Below are 18,279 nucleotides of genomic sequence, written 5' to 3' on the forward strand. Positions count from 1 at the left end.
GCATTATCCATAATGGTCAAAAAAATGGGAACAATCCAAGTGCTCATTAACTGATGAAATGATAACCAAATGTGGCATATCCATACGATGGAATGTTATTCAGCATTGAAAAGGAATGAAGTACTGATGCATGCTTCAACATGGATGAACGTTGAAAACATTATGCTAAGTGGAAGAAGCCAGTTACAAAAGACCACATATTGTCTGATTCCATTTATAGGACATGTCCAGAATAGGCAAATCTATAGGGACAGAAAGCAGATTGGTGGTTACCTGGGACTGGGAATGGAGCAGAAATTGATTGCAAATGGGTATGAGGGAACTTTCTAGGGTGATGGAATGTTCTAAAACTGGATTGTGGTGATAGTTGCACAACTCTATACATCATGGAACTGTACATTTACAATGGATGAATTTTTGGTGTGTAAATTATACTTCAATACAGCTGTTAAAAATTAAAAAATTATAAACTCCCCCCACAAAGAACCCCCATAAAACTTAAATAATTAACTCTAAGACTATAGGCCAAGTTTACTGCGTGGCATCACACACACATACACCTGGTATAGTGTCACATAAGACATGTGTACCCTGGTTTGATAATCATGGTTCTGAAGTGTTCCAAGCACCTGTTTATTCTTAACATGTTTTACAAAAGAAAGAGATGCACTTAACTCATTAACAGCATCCCAACAATCATACTGCCAAAGAGAAGGTTGAAGGAAAAGAAAACTTTAAAGTAATAAAATGGCCTTATGTCTTGGGTAATATAAAGATGGACTGGCATCAAGTTCTTTTTCTAATCTTATCTTATCAGTGGTCAACCTCATTATTTACCTTGCCAACATTGAAAAATAATTCATTGCAGGTTCAGTTATATTACAATAGCAGCAGTTTCTCTCTATGTAATGAAATATGTAAATATAGATCATGCTAAAGTTTTAGTTTTTATTGACCAAACATATCAATGACCATTTACATCCAACCATTTTTCCTCCCAAACCCAAGCATATATGGAAAGTTAATATATGATAGCTAAACTAAATACCAGACACAAACTTTTATTGGAATATTTTATTTACATTTCATATTTAAAGAGAATCAATACAAATTGGAACTTATTTACAGCATTTCAAATCAGTATACAAGAATGCAATGGTTTCATCCATTCTACACTTAGCAAACAAAAATACATGTCTTTTCTGCTTTTGCCTAAATTCTGCTGAATTTTCGCTGGAAACAAAACTCTAAAACCAAAGATAAGCCACACAGAATACAAGTAAAGTGCATTTTAAATAGCTCTATTTAACTTTGGTGGATGAAGTTTCAAACTTTATATTAAGGCACCTGGAATTCTCCCCACCCTCCCCCCAATTCTTTTTCAAACACCAAGAAAATGCATTCACGAAATTTATAGCTACATGGACAGAATTTTACTTTACCTAGTGTAATTTAAGCCCATTTAGGTAAAATGTAAACTCAATTTTCAAAGTCAACATTGTTTGGAGAACACTTTCTACAGACTAATTTCTGTAGACTAATTCATACACAAAGATCAATTACCAATTTTTGTGTGACTTACTCATTATCATTTTCAAATAGTATGATAATTTATACACTCTGCTTTTGAAAATCCCATAAGTAAAGTTTGAGAAATAGTTATACGGCATTTTTGTAAGGAAACTTTTTGTCTATAATCACATGTGAAATTGGTGTCACTAATATACCAATCAATCCAGTCCAGTCCATATTCTCTGATAAACTATGCTTGACACTCACATGAAGTACATTTAGCCTAATTTTAAAAACAAGAAATAGTTAAAATGAATATTTTGCTTTAATCTTGTTCTATCAACTTAATGTAGCTTAAATAGACATTTCATGAAGTACTAGCCTAAGTTTGCATTGCTTTTTACATTACAATTCCAGATCAATATAAGCACCTGGAGAAAAACCCTGACACATATAGCCCAAGCTCAAGTAGTAGTATTTTTAATTAAGATACTATCACAAAATAAAGTGATTACAGCTACTCCACATTTTAAAAGCAACCATGTTTTTTATAAGAAAATTGTTATAAATGAAAAACATGACTACTTGAAGAGAGTTTTAAATGTTTAAAAATGTTGCTATCACTATTGAGAGGAAACTTGCCTATGAAAAACATTATAATGAGTTTTTGGAAAAAAGTTAATAGGTTAAATATTTTAAGCCATTTAACTATAGCATAATAGTAGTCATCTCAGCACTTTCAATATCATCCTTACTTTATTGTTTATCCAGTTCATTAATAGTAAACTAGGCCCTGATTGGCAGTTCTGTTATTACTAAAGGTTCAAGTTTTCTATTTACACAGATTTTATGATTTAATTTCTCGAACAGCGTTATCTTGATCAGGAGTTTCATCTTCTTCAAAGGTTGGGTTGTCAACATGAGGAACAACATCCACTGCCACAGAATTTGCTTCATGGTTTACCAGCTGAAGATTTTCATCTTTAAAAAAAATGACAATTTTAGGATGATTTTACCTCTCTCTTCTTTAAGACAAAATTCAACACTCATATCTAAGAAGGCTGTCTTGTCTAATTCCATCATACTCGGATTTGTTTAATAATTATACGGTTTATGCTATACTTACTAAAGCACATATGACATTATTATATTGATCTACAATTTCTCTTTTTCTGATTCACATGTGTGTTTACTTCTACCTAGATTATAGCCTCCTTAAGAGCACAAGTTATGTCTTCTGCTTCTTCTCTGTCCTAAACATAACAGTTCTTAAACTTGGCTTCCCATTTCAGTCACTTGGGCGCTTTAAAAAATTACCTATGCTTTTTCATATGCATAGATAGATAGACAGACTAAAAAAAAAAAAACCAACCAGGAAGTTGGGAGGAGTTCCCAAAATGGAATACAAACAGTAACAAATGAACATAATTATATTATGAATAAAATATATAACCATCCTGAAAAGAGTGGGGAAGAAAAGAACTAATGTAAGTAACTTTGGAAAACAGTATTTTGACTATATCCTAGAGGCTAAAAACAAAGGGAACTACACTAGTTAGTGAAATTGTTTTTCACAGGAGTGTGAGTTAGCAATGTTGAAATTACTTTGTGTATTCTAGGATTGAACAAATAAGTAAATATATTGTGGATAATGAGAGCCAGGTTTCTCACTGTTAGAGAAAGGAGTTGCAAATAAGGAAAGGGGAGGGCTAGAATAAACTCTGTGGTGTTAGACTGGAATCAGATGTATTAGTATGAGCTCACTGTTTCTCAGACAGACAGAAAGACAGACATATAGATAGATAGATAGATAGATAGATAGATAGATAGATAGACAGATATAGAGGTGTGTGGATATTTGTGTGAGTACATACACATACTTCTAAGCTTTATTCATTGAAAGGGCTAATAGCAATGACACCCCAACAGCAATGAGCATACCTAGTGCCCAGATCTTGTTTTCAAAGTACTGTTCTCCAATAAATGGCCCCCCTGAAGAAATTGCTGATTCTAGGGCAAGGGCAGGGCGAGAGCAAGATTAACTTAGATTCTAGCCTAGGGGTGAGCAAACAACAGACTGCAAGTCAACTCCACAGATAAGAGTAGTTTTCACATTTTTAAAAGGTTGTAAGACAAACAAAGCAAAAAAGAAAAAATGCAACAAAGACTTATGGCCTTCAGAGCCCAAAATATTTACTATCTGGCCCTTTACAGAAAAAGTTTGACAATCCCTGGCCTAGGACATCTTGTGGTGCCACAAAATAAGGCAGTGCTCAAAAAACTGAGGGGCCATGTTGAAAGAAAACAAAAACCAACTTGAGGGAGCTCCCAATGACCAAATCTAGGATGATCTAAACAATAAAAGTCACCAGAGGGGCCAGCCCCGTAGCTGAGTGGTTCTGCTTCAGTAGCCCAGGGTTTCACCAGTTTGGATCCTGGGTGCAGATGTAGCACCACTCATCAAGCCATGCTGAGGCGGCGTCCCACATAGCAGAAGCAGAAGGACGTATAACTAGAATATATAACTACATACTGGGGGGCTTTGGGGAGAAGAAGAAGAAAAGAAAAAGACTGGCAACAGATGTTAGCTCAGGGCCAATCTTTAAAAAAAAAACACGAGAATAATATTGTAGAATAGAAGAAATACCTATGAGTCCATACTATTATAAATAAATAATTTAATAAATAAATGGAGAAAGGATAGCTCTTCCTTAAAATAGAAGCTTAATTAATGTAGAAAAAAGGATGGAAATAGAAAATCATCACTTGGCACACACTTCAGTAATAATTATTGCAAACAAGCATCAGTGATGCTAAAATTAGTGGGTAAAAGTATGATGAAAAATAGGATATTTGCATAGTCTCCAACTGTCTCTCTATAAGGTAATTAATAATTATAAAGGGAAAAATAGTAACTTTAAAAGGAGAAGCTTACCAGACACCACCTTAACCAAGTGAGCAAAGTTAAAATCATCAGTAATAAAACATGGACACCATGTGCCTCATTATATGATGTGAGGCAGAGAAGGGTACATCATCATTTCTGTGGTATTTTTGCCAGAAATAGGGAATGGACAATGAATTTAATCACTAGGAAACAGCAGATAAGTCCAAATTGGAGGATATTCTACAAAACACCTGACCAGTAGTTTTCAAAAGCGTCAGGGTCATGAAAGACAAAGATTAAAGAACAGTCACAGATTAGAGACTAGGAAGACATGACAATTAAATGCAATATGGACCTTTTAACAAATTGGGTATAGAGGGAATATACCCAAAGACAACAAAAGCCATATATGACAAACCCACAGCTAACATCACACTCAAGGGTGAAAAGCTGAAAGCTCTTCCTTTAAAATCAGAAATAAGACAAGGGTACCTGGTCTCGCTACTCCTATTCAACGTAGTACTGGAAGTCCTAGTCAGAGCAATTAGTCAAGAAAAAGAAATCAAAGGCTTCTAAATTGGAAGGGAAGAAGTAAAACTCTGTTTCCAGATGACATGACCTCATTATATAGAGAAAATGCTAACAACTCGACCAAAAGACTGTTAAACTAATAAATGCATTCAGTACATTTGCAGCATACAAAATCAACATATAAAAATCAGTTGCATTTCTGTACACTAATAATGAAATATCTGAAAGAGAAATAAACAATCTCATTTAAAGCAGCATCAAAAACAATAAAATACTTATGCATAAATTTAACCAAGGAGGTAAAAGATCTGTTCTGAAAACTATAAGACACTGATGAAAGATATGGAAGAAGATACAAATAAACTGAAAGATATCCTGTGTTCGTGGATCAGAAGAATTAATATTGTTAAAATGTCCATATACCCAAAGACATCTGTAGATTCAATGCAATCTCTATCAAACTTCCAATAGCATTTTTCACAGAAATAGAAAAAAAAATCCAAAAATTCATATGGAACCACAAAAGACTCCAGATATCCAAAGCAATTCCTAAGAAGAACAAAGCAGGAGGCATCACACTTCCTGATTTCAAAGTATACTACAAAGCTATCATAATCAAAATAATATGGTACTGGCATAAAAACAGACACATAGATCAATGGAACAGAACTGAGAGCCTAGAAGTAAACCCAAGCATATGTGGTCGACTAATATTTGACAAGGGAGTCAAAAACATTCAATGGAGAAAAGATAGTCTTTTCTACAAATGGCCTTGGATAATCTGGATATTCACATGCAATAGAATGAAACTGGATCCCTTACTGGACATCTTACACCATTCACAAAAATGAACTCAAAATGGATTAAGGGCTTAAACATAAGACCTGAAACCATAAAATTCCTAGAAGAAAACATAGGGGAAAAGCTCCTTGACATTGGTCTTGGCAATGATTTTTTGGATATGACATCAAAAGCAGAAGTAACAAAAGCAAAAATCAAAAAGTGGGACAACGTCAAACTAAAAAGCATCACAAAAGAAACAATCAAGAGAATGAAGAGGCAGCCCACAGAATGGGAGAAAATATATGCAAATCACATATGAGATAAGGGGCTAATATACAAAATATATAGGGAACTCATACAACTCAATAGCAAAAAAACTGAATAATCCAATTAAAAAATGGGCAGAGGAACTGAATAGATATTTTTCCAAAGAATACATACAAACGGCCAACATGTACATAAAAAGACGCTCAACATGACTAATCATCAGGGAAATGCAAATCAAAACCACAGTGAGATACCTCCACACACTTGTTAGAATAGCTACTATCAAAAAGACAAGAGATAGGGGCTGGCCCGGTGGTGCTGTTAAGTTTGCACTTTCTGCTTCAGTGGCCTGGGGTCCACCAGTTCAGATCCTGGGTGCGGACGTGACACTGCTCACCAAGCCATGCTGTGGTAGGCGTCCCACATATAAAGTAGAGGAAGATGGGCAGGGATGTTAGCTCAGGGCCAGTCTTCCTCAGCAAAAAGAGGAGGATTGGTAGATGTTAGCTCAGGGCTGATCTTCCTCAAAAAAAAAAAAAAAAGATGAGAGATAAATGTTGGCAAGGACGTGGAGAAAAGGGAACGCTTGTGCACTGCTGGTGGGAATGTAAATTGGTGCAGTCACTATGGAAAACAGAATGGAGGATCCTCAAAAAATTAAAAAGAGAACCACCATATGATCCAGCAATCTCCATTAGTGGGTATTTATCCGAAGGAGATGAAATCACCATCTTAAAGAGATATCTGCACCTCCATGTTCACTGCAGCATTATTCACAATAGCCAAACAGAGAAACAACATAAGTGTCCATTGACAGATGAATGGATTCAGAAAATGCGGTGTGGTTAAGTTCACGCACTCCACTTTGGCAGCCTGGGTTAACAGGTTCAGATCCTGGGCGTGGACCTACACACCACTCATCAACCCATGCTGTGGTGGTGTCCCACATGCAAAAAATAGAAGAAGATGGGCACAGATGTTAGCTCAGCGACAATTTTCCTCAAGCAAAAAGGAAGATTGGCAATAGATGCTAGTTTAGGGCACCAATCTTCCTCACCAAAAAAAAAAAAGTAGTAAAAAAGTAATGTGTGTATGTATATATATATGTATATATATGTGTGTGTGTATATACATATATATGTGTGTGTATATATATGTATATATAAAATGGAATATTATTCAGCAAGGAGAAAGAAGGAAATCCTGCCATTTGCAATAACATGGATGACGCTTGAAGGCCTTGTGCTAAGTGAAATAAGTCAGACAGAAAAAGACAAATACTGTATGATCTCACTTATATGTGGAATCTAAAAAAAAAATTAAAATTAAAAAAAAAGGCAAACTTATACAAACAGAGAGTAGAATGGTAGCTTCCAGGGGCTAGGAGTGTGAGAGAAATGGGGAAATGTTGGTCAAAGGGTACAAATTCCCAGTTATAGGATGAATAAGTTCTGGGGCTTAATGTACAGCATGATGACTATAGTTACCAAGAGTGTATTGTATACTTGAAAGCTGCTAAGAGAGTAGATCTTAAATGTTCTCACCACATACACACACACAAATTTTAATTATGCAAGCTGATGGATTTGTTAACTAACCTTACTGTGGTAATCATTTTGCAATATATACGTGATTCAAATCATCATGTTGTACACCTTAAAGTTACACAATGTTATATGTCAAGTATATCTCAATAAAGCTGGAAAAAAAAAGAGAAGAAAGGAAATGCAATGTGGGATCCTAGGAGAGAAACAGGACATTAGTGGGTCAATTGGTGAAATTTGAGTAAGATCTGTAGCCTAGTTAATAATATTTTGCCAGTTCATTTCCTGGTTTTGATAATTGTATATGGTTATATAAGATGTTAACATTTGGAGAAGTTGGGGGAAGGGTATAGGGCATTCTTTGTATTATTTTTGAAACTTTTTTTCAGTCAGCCTGAAATTATTTCAAAATTAAAATTAAAAAAATTAAAAATACCTGTGCTTGCGCCCCACCCCTCATGGATTCTGATTCAACCATTCTAAGGTAGAGCCCGGGCATCAGTAATGTTTGAAGTTTCTCCGGGTGATTCTAATGTGCAGCTAAGGTTAAGAACTGGGGCCCTTATGCAGTGGTTCTGAAGGTGTGGTCCCTGGACCAGCAGTATCAGTATCACCTGCGAACTTCTTAGAAATGAAAATTCTCAGGCCCTACCCCAGACCTACTGAGTTAGAAACTGGTGGCGGCCCCTCTGTTTTAACAAGCCCTCCAGGTGACTTGATATATGGTTATGTTTGAAAATCAGTGCTCTAATAGAACTTAGCACAAGGATGGGACACACACACATAAACAAATCAACTGTATGTTTACAAAGTTATTTAAATCAACTATCGCCATAATAATCAATGCTTAATAGGAAAGATACCCAAATTAGTAATACATAATCTTAAATAAAATTAAATCTATTCTGTGTGGTCATTCATTCAATACTTCTTTGAGTATCTACTATGTGGCAGGCTGTGCTAGGTGCTGAGTATACAACAATGAATAAGACACTGTCCCTACCCAAACGAACTTTTAAAAGTTTTAAACCAATTCAGTGCAGTAAGTGCAATGATAGAAGTTCTATGGAAGCAGACAGTAGAGCCACACATGCGAGTCAACGGAGGCTTCTCAAAGAGGGGCGAGTTGTAAAGGAGGAACGAGATTTAGAATGGGCTCCCCCAATTTCTTGGGGGAAGAAGAGCGGAAGGAATGGGCAGAGAGAAGATAGTGGCTCAGACTAAGACTGTGGAATTAAGGCTGTAAATTAAGGGCTGGATTAAAGAAGAAGGATATTGCATCAATAGGAAAGGGGAAAGAGAAGAATCTGGGACCTCCCTAGTTTCTGGTTTGAGGTACCTGGGTGGGTATTAGTACTATTCATCCAGATAAAGAACACTGGAGGAAGAATGTGGATCATCATTTCATTTGCTTCTCAAATTCTCATTTGCTTCTCAAAAATTTTTCTGCTTACCACCCTCCTCCCCAAGAAGAAGAGAACACAAAAAAGTAGGTTGGAACTTTTAAAAATAAGCCTAGCAATAAACTGAATTGTCCTGTACGCTCTCCTTTATCTTTACTGGATTCTATTACCACACAGCAATGGGAACAAAAAATCATCTGGGGCAAACAGACAATGATTCTCTATTATAGGTAGAATAATCCACAGACTGCTAAGATTTTTATGACTACTTTGTGCTCTAGGACGTCTGAAGATTAGATTACAAGAAATATGAGGTTTGTTTTTGCATGATAATATTCTTTGTGATTTCTTCAGAAATGGTATCTATAGCACTGATAAGCCTACAGAGTACAAAGGTTTATGTCACATGAAGCTGAAACTTTCACAAGTCATCATGACATTTAGTTTTCCTTCTACTTTTATGCCAGAACTAGGTTATCTCAAAATGAGGACTGAGAAAAAACTATCAAACCAAGAAAAACCATGAAAAGGGTGGAAGTTAAAGACAGGAAAAATAATTCGTATAGGGGTTTTCTCTTTCTAAGGAAAAAGGTAACAGAATTCCCTAAAATTTCTCCACAGGTATGACATTACCAAGTTGCAATGCTGATTCACGTGAATTTTTTTTTTTTTTAAGATTTTATTTTTTCCTTTTTCTCCCCAAAGCCCCCCGGTACATAGTTGTGTATTCTTCATTGTGGGTTCTTCTAGTTGTGGCATGTGGGACGCTGCCTCAGCGTGGTCTGACGCGCAGTGCCATGTCCGCGCCCAGGATTCAAACCAACGAAACACTGGGCCGCCTGCAGCGGAGTGTGCGAACTTAACCACTCGGCCACGGGGCCAGCCCCTGATTCACGTGAATTTTGAAAATAGTATTTTCAATTTTAGTTTCCATGGTTTGTTCATTTCATGGTAAATAATCAACAGGCGGCAGCACATATCATTCTTAAGCACAGTTTCCAAACTGTGCAAAGGATGAGTTCCTGAAAAGTTGTGTATAAATCAAGCTTTTGTAAATTGAATTCTATTTGATCATTTCAGGACTCCTTTAGTTTAGTTTCTGATTGATCTGCAATAAACAACGGCTTCTAAAGTTTAAAGTTTCTCTTTAGCCTCTGTAAGTTAATAAGCTAACACATAAATGCATCAGAGAGAAGCTTTCCAACAAAATTTTTCTTCTGTGAATAGTCCCCACTCCTGATGCATTTCATCTGTTTCAGGTACATTTGAATATGTGTATACTAAGTTAAGGTAGGGGTGCCTCTTGCATTGCATCGTTATTACTAGAAAAAACCTGGAATGTGTTAAGGGATGAATGGAACAAATGCTAAAAAGCAGGAGTACTCTGCTGGGCATATGATCCACAATGGATCATTTGTGGAGCACTCATTGCCTCTCAGAATGGTGCTTACTTGCTGACTGCACGTGCTCCTCCAAAGGCGGTTCATCTGCTCCCTGAACTGAAGCATATCCAGATGACGCAGTCTCACTGCGATTATCTTCTTCATGAGGGGAGGCACTATTGGATGTTTCATTGGATACAGGGACTTGTAAAGACACTGATCCATCTTCAACATCCACCTTTGGAAAGCATTTGAACAAATTAAAAGACTCTCACAGTGCATGCTTTTCCTTGACATATCATTACAAAGTTTCTTCATAGGTGATATTAGAGCAATGCTTCTTAACCTTTCAAACCTGTAATCCCTTTTGAGGATCACAAAAATCTCCTGCTGGTCTCAGCCAGAGCAGTTGGAGTATCTGGGTCCACCAATGGGGTGAAAGATGTTATAGGCAGACTGCCTTCACATTTGACATGTTTATCTGGGTGATCCCAGCACTTCATAATATAATGCCTGGTACAAGGAAGGCACTAAAACAAAAATTAATGCTGTCCCCTAGGGGAATTGAGAATCACTGTCATCTACGTATCTCTTCAAGTCACGAAGATTTTGTTGAGCTCAACCTTCTGTTGTGTGTCTTGCGAAATAGGTAGTTTTTTTCATTTACCAAATATAATTATAATTTAATATCTATTGTGCTTTCTCAAACTATACATGCTCATTTAATTACAAGTGTGGTTACTATGCAATAGTAAGAGAGTAAAAAACAGCAAGGGGTATCAGAAGCCAGTTGGTAGTTTATATGGCTATCACTTCACATTCTGACCAAACAATCAGTACATTTGAGGAGAGGGAGGAAGAAGGAAAATGGAGGTGGTCCAACATGGCACCTCACTGTCACTATGATGTAAACAGTTCCAATTTTCAGTATAAACTGTAAGTCTGGTACATTACATAGCTAAAAAATAAGGATGTTATTTTCCTGAAGGCCCACCTACATAAATAACAGACTGCTTAAGTTCCTTCATGTAAATAGTTTAGCAATGTTTACCTCAATTCCCAAAGCTTTGAGTATATCACATTTGCACATGGGGCAAGTCCTGTGTTCTAGCAGCCAAGGGTCAACACATGTCTTATGGAAAATATGGCTAATGAAGGAAAAAACACATAATTTAGTTATCAGTTGTAAAGCAGTGGCTCTACTTTGCCTAATATATTGACAAGTTACCCTGTAATTTTACTTAGTCTTTGAATATGCCTTTTTTCTTTTAAACACACTATTACAGCATAAATACTAAGAAGGAGCCACAGAAACAAAATTTGGAAATTTCATAATACTATACTTTTAAATATAAAAGCCTCATTACCCTAACTTAAAAAAGAAACTATTTTCAATACTAATTACTTGAAAAATGGCTAAGATGCTACCTGAACTAAGACTTTGTTCAGTATTTCAGATCTTAATCGTGTTGTCATTCTCTAACTATAAAATGGCACAGTTCATCATTCTCAATAATATAGTACAATAAAGTACAGAGTACAACATAATGCTGATTCCTTAGGCAATGTGATACGTTCCAAGAAAAAACTATTTACTACCTAAAAGAAAGTGTTAAGAACAACTTTTAGGAGACAGATAATAAAGAACTAGGAATGAAGACTTCCAAGTAGGTGCTCATAAGTTTATTTTACTTTTTCCCTAATAGGATTATTAGAATGACCTTAAATTAAATAAGTAAATAATTGAATTTAAATTAAATTAAATACCTATATAAAATTATGGTGCTAAGTTCTCAGTTTCATATAGAACTACTTTCCAAACTGTGCCAGATTATGGGAACTTTAGACTTATACCAATTTCAATGATATTAAAAAATAAAGCATTCATCTATATTTAAACGAGAACAATTTACAAATATACACTCTCTTTACATCAATTTGGGAACATTCAAAATAGTTTCCCCCATTACAATTATTTTTGTAAATCAGCTATTCTTACCGATGATATAAAAGAAAATCAAACTTACTTGCAGGTTAAAATGCGCACCAAATCATTTGGTTTATATAGTTCAATGCACACAGCACAACTATCTCCATCAGGGCCAATTTCCTATGAGCAAATAGTTATTGTTACTCCGATGGATAAGAAAAGTACATTAAAGTACAGAGCAAGATCAGAATATACACATATTTAAATTGCATAAATTCCTACAGAAGGAGGAACATCATATCACTAAATGACTACGTTTCAATAAGTGATTTAAAATTATTCAGACTTAACTGGAATCTAAAAAAACAGTCAAACTTATAGAATCAGAGAGTAGAAAAGTGGTTGCCAGGGGCAGGGGGATGGGGGGAATAGGGCAAGGTTGGTAAAAGGGTACAAACTTTCAGTTATAAGATGAATAAGGTCTGAGGATCTAACGTAAAATATGGTGACTATAGTTGATAACATTGTATTGTATAACTGAAATTTGAAAATAAAATAATTTAGATTTAGAAAAGGTAAAAGAATAAAGTCAACCAAAAGAGCAGTACAAAGAGAAACTTGTAGCACTGATTTAAACTGTTTTTCCTGGTTTTAGAATTCACAAATGCCATTTGTACAAGTTCTATAGCTATGTTTTCCCATTAAGAAAAATTAAGGTATAATCCACATGCAGCAAAATTCACTCTTTTTAGTACACGAACATGCAGTCACTTAATCCCCACCACAATCAAGATATAGAATAGTTCTATTACCCCAAGAAATTCCTCTGTACCCCTTTGTAGTTAACCCCTCCTCTCACCTCCACTCTCTGGCAACTACTGATCTGTTTTCAGTTCCTATAATTTTGGCTCTTCCAGAATGTCATATAAATGGAATTGTGCACTATCTAGCCTTTGAGTGTGGCTTCTTTCACTTAACATAATGCATTTGAGATTCATCCATGTTGCTGGATCTATCAGTAGGGTCCCCTCCTTTTTATTGCTAAATAGTATTCCAGAATATAGATATACCACAATTGTTTATCCATTCACCAGTTGAAGGACATTTGGGTTCTTTCCAGTTTTTGGTAATTATGAATAAAGCTGCTAGGAACAATTGCATACATGTTTTTATGCGAACATATTTTTTTCCTGTGTGGTAAATATCTAGTAGTAAGATTGCTGGGTTGTTTGAAAAGTATATATTTGACTTCATAAAGAACTGCCAAACTCTTTTCCAAACTGCCTGTACACTGCATTCTCATCAGCAAATGTATGAGAGTTCTAGTTGTTCCGCATCTTAGTCAGCTCTTGGTATCGTATTTGTTTTAGTCATTCTAATGAATGTGCTGTAGTATCTCATTGTGGTTTCAATTTGCATTTCCCTAATGACTAATAATGTTGAGCATCTTTTTATGTGTTTTTTTGCTATCCATATATATTGTTTGGTAAAATGTCTTTTTTGCCCATTTTTCATTAGGTTGTTTTCTTACTGTTGAGTCTGGAGAGTTTTTTATATATTCTGAATACAGTTTATCAGATATGTGATTTGTAAATATTTTCTCCCAGTATACGGCTTGTAATTTCATTCTCTTAACAGTATCTTTCAAAGAGCAAAAATTCTTAACTTTGATAAAGTTAAATTTCTCATTTTTTTCTTTAATGGACTTGTTTTCCTGTCATACCCAAGTAATCTCTGCCTACCTCAATTCACGAAGATAGCTTTCTCCAAAGTTTTCTTCTAAAAATTTCACAGTTCTAGGTTTTGTATTTAGGTCTGTGGTCCATTTTGAGCTAATTTTTACAGAGGGTATATGATGTATGGCTTGAGGTTCATTTTTTTGCATATAGATATCCAATCATTACATATAGAAAGCCAACAATTGGCTATCCTTTCTTCATTGAATTGCCTTTGCACCTTTGTTGAAAATCAATTGATCATTTACGTGTGGGTCTATTTCTGGAGTCTTCTGTTCCATTGATCCAAAGGTCTATCCTTTCTCCAGTACCACAATATCTTAACTACTGTAGCTTGAAAATAATTCTGCAAATGAGGTAATGTGAGCAATCCAAATTTGTTCCTCTTTATCAAAATTATTTTGGTTGCTCTAGTTCTTTGGCTTTTCCACGTAAACTTACAACCAACTTGTTGATTTATACAAAAGTTACCACTAGGATTTTAATTAAAACTGCATTGAATCTATAGATTATAGATTGGCGGAATTGACAACTCGATAAGTGAGTCTTCTGCCCTATGAACATGATGTCTCTCTCCATTTATTTATTCTTTGATTTCTTTCTTTCTTCGGTGTTTTACAATTTTCAGCATATAGATCTTGCACATATTTTGTAAGATTGATACCTAAGTATTTAATGGTTTTGATGCTATTATAGATGGTATTTTTTATTCCAATAAATTCTATAGCTATTTTTGATACTTGTTTTACATATCAGTGGTAGCTTTCAACTGTCCTAAATCTGAAAATGGATGTTCAATTAAAGTTGTACTGAAGCATTGTATTAGTTTCCTGTTATTGCTGTAACAAATTACTGTAATTTAGTGGCTTAAAATAATACGAATTTATTCTCTTATTGTTCTGGAAATCAGAAGTCTAAAAATCAAGGTATTGGCAGTGCTGTGCTCCTTTGAAGGCTTCAGGGGAGAATCCTTTTCCTTATCTTTTCCAGCTTCTAGAGGCTGTCTGCATTCCTTGGCTTATGGCCCCTTTCTTGCATCACTCAACCTCTTGCTTCCATCGTTGCATCTCCTACTATACTAAGTCAAATCTCCCTCTTCCTTCCTTCTATAATGACACTGTGATTAAATTTAGGACCCACCCAGATAATCCAGGATAATCTCCCCATCTCAAGATCCTTAACTTAATCACAGCTGCAGTCTTTTTTGCCATATAAGGTGACATTCATAGGTTCCACGGATTAGGACCTAGATATCTTTCGGAGCCATTATTCAGCCTACCTCCAGCATCAAACAGATTTTTAAAAAGGCAGTAAGATTCATAAGTTCCAAGGAAAAGCATACTTTGGAAGAACACTTAGCTTTAATAATGGCTTGCTAAGCATTGCTTTAAAACAAATAGCATTTAAAAGTCATAAATGCACCTTGTCTCCTTGTTTCAGTGTGCGCAGTTGAAGCCTTCCAATAGCCTTTTTAGCATCTGCCTTTAATTGTCTCTGTAATAAAAAACAGCAGGTATTAGAAAACCTATTTTAAAAGAAATACAATGCAAAAGGTGGAAAGGATTAATAAATATTTATTAGGTACAATCAATGCATAAATGAATTTTAAAAGATGAAATTTAATTAACCATAATAAATGTCCCATTTATCTGATATCACGCAGGATTTTTCAAATCACTGAAACTTGTCACTTAATGTATTTCCCTACCTTCTTAAACAGCATCCTTGTGCTACAATGGTAAAGCTACCTGTTCCTATTCCGAATGGATTCAGATGCTATGAATTTTCAAAGCAATTTCCTATTTTCAAGATCAGAAGAACTTAAAGTGCATCTTTTCCAATTTCTTTTTTGAATCATGTCTTATTTGGTAGAAAGTCCACAGGATCTGGATTCAAATGGACCTAGATTCAAAATCTGACTTTAATTCTGGACAAATCATTTAATTCTTTGAGTTTTTTACTCATCTATAAAATGAGGATGATACCAACCCTTACAGTGTTATTTGGTATTATGGGAAAAAAAGCTATTTGTAACCATTACTGCCTTATAAGGAGGATGGATCCTGAAAGCGAGAGTAATAGGCTATTTTTTACTTTTTCACTGAGCTAATACTTAGATGGGTCTGGATATGCAAAGGAAAGCCCAAGGCTCATTTAGGAAATAAGCCTTTCCTAAAATATTTTACATAATTGAATCAGCAGCGCAGTTGGGGTATAGGGAGAAATCAAAGATGTGAGGGAAAGATGAGAAAGAGAGTAAGCAATGAGAGACTGTCCCTCTAAGTGGGGTGAACTGGCCAGAGGAAAAAAATCCCAGGTGGTATGAGATGTTAATTTGAAGTTATTTGTGATGCTGCAACTAAATCCTTCCTTCCCCTTTAGTAAAATCGACCATATACACGAATGCCTCAAGTGAATATAATCTATGCCTAAATTGGAGAAGAAGCTAGGTTTCACACTTTGAGTGGATGCTGTGTGGAATACAGAATAAGCATGTACAACATGGCAAGACGATAAGCAATCTTCCAATTTGAACTGTAAAATGAACAAACAATAGAAATTCAGCAAAAAGGAGGCCCTCAGAGCTAGAGGTCATTGTGAGAATGTAAACAGCCTCTTCATCGCCCTATATGTACCCTCTGTCCATCCCCAGCAGAGAGACCCCCACCTGACACCAAGGTTATGTGAAAATTAGAGACAATGTAAGTAAAGTATCCAGAATAATGTCTGGCATATAATAGACACACTCAATAAAATGTTTATTAAATGAAAATATAAAGTACTATTCATCAATAAGCATAACGGGTTCTTGTAACATGTTTATACACATCTGTGGCAAATATGCTCTGGAAGGGAATAATCTATGAGTATAGGTAGGTGAGGAAATTCCTTAATACCCAAACCTGTTTCCTATATCAGACATCATTTTGTGAACGGTATTCAGCTTAATGCCAAGGAGATTACAAGCCAAACTATTTCTTTGCTTTCAGAGTTGGTTAGTGTCAGTTCTACCAAAGCACAGAGTTGTGTTCCTTGCCCTGATATCAAGGTAACCATCTTTTTTGACTAGCTTGGAGCAAGAAGCTAGTATTACTACTTCCTTATATTCATAGTTGTTTTATAATTTAAAAATTATTTTTGATATCTATTACCTCATTTAATCCTTGCAACAATACCCTGAAGAAGATAATATCCCCATTTTAAAGATGAGCAAGTGGAGGCTTGGAAAAGTAAAATAACTCATCCAAAAGGGCATGCAGCCTCTAAATGATAGAGCTGGTACTAGAACTCTGCTCTTCATATTCCAAGATTATTTACAATACATCCATCTACAAATTAGCTGCCTTTTCAAGTTTTTCCAACTCCTGGATTCTATTGTCTGTCAAATTGTGGCCAGTCCTTACAGTGAACAACCAGCATGCCCACAGGGTCCTGGTCCTGGCCTAGACTTCCAAATATCACTGCTTCTTTTCACATAGATGATTTATTTAGACACCAAGATGAAAAAAATACAAATGACAAAAAATAGAGCCAACAAGAGAAAATGGGAAAAGGAAAAAATGTAGTTGATGATAAGCCTTTGACAATCATTTTATATTCTGTCTTTAAAGCACTTCTGATTTGAGCTTAAGCAACAAGTACTATGACACCATTGGGGAAATGTACTCACAAGGAAGTGATGCATCTCTAGGGTATTTACTTGATTAAGTCTAATTTCTCATTGAAAAATATTCAATTCAACACAATATAAATACCTGAGTCTCCAGTGCTATGCTTATCAATTTATTAGGAATGAATGCTAAATATGTAACTTACTTTAATTTTATCCAAGACTAATGCAAATATAATTTAAGGGGTGGGATTGAAGGCAAGCTTTAAATGTAATGTTCAAGTCTATGCCAATTAGAACAGTAGAACTTACATTAAAACTAATGCTAAAAAAAAGTGGGGGGATAAAAAAATACGGGACAAAATCCAAGATTCCAGAAGATCCTAAGCAAGGGACTTGATTATGAAGGATCTCTGATAAAAGATTTGCAGCATAGCACAAACCAATGTTTAAAAAAGTAGCTCTGGAGGGCCGGCCCCGTGGCGCAGTGGTTAAGTTCGTACGTTCCGCTTCCCGGTGGCCCCGAGTTCGCCAGTTCGGATCCCGGGTGCGGACATGGCGCCGCTTGGCAAAAAGCCATGCTGTCGTAGGCGTCCCACGTATAAAGTAGAGGAAGATGGGCACGGATGTTAGCTCCGGGCCAGGCTTCCTCAGCAAAAAAAAGAGGAGGACTGGCAGTAGTTAGCTCAGGGCT

At 35.6% G+C, this 18,279-nt stretch overlaps 1 protein-coding gene across 1 annotated transcript in view; it reads right to left on the bottom strand.

The window, feature by feature from the left end:
- Positions 1-1,064: 1,064 nt before the first annotated feature.
- RNF128 (ring finger protein 128) overlaps positions 1,065-18,279 on the bottom strand; it is a 50,276-nt gene continuing 33,061 nt past the window's right edge. The window contains exons 3-7 of the mRNA XM_046673230.1: positions 15,398-15,469; positions 12,337-12,419; positions 11,361-11,457; positions 10,379-10,547; positions 1,065-2,493 (exon numbers count right to left, since the gene is read on the bottom strand). Of these exons, the coding sequence (XP_046529186.1) occupies positions 2,360-2,493; positions 10,379-10,547; positions 11,361-11,457; positions 12,337-12,419; positions 15,398-15,469 (555 nt within the window). The 3' untranslated portion in view covers positions 1,065-2,359. The remainder of the gene's footprint in view (positions 2,494-10,378; positions 10,548-11,360; positions 11,458-12,336; positions 12,420-15,397; positions 15,470-18,279) is intronic.

Source organism: Equus quagga, chromosome 10, assembly GCF_021613505.1.
Source record: "Equus quagga isolate Etosha38 chromosome 10, UCLA_HA_Equagga_1.0, whole genome shotgun sequence".
Lineage (NCBI taxonomy): Eukaryota > Metazoa > Chordata > Mammalia > Perissodactyla > Equidae > Equus > Equus quagga.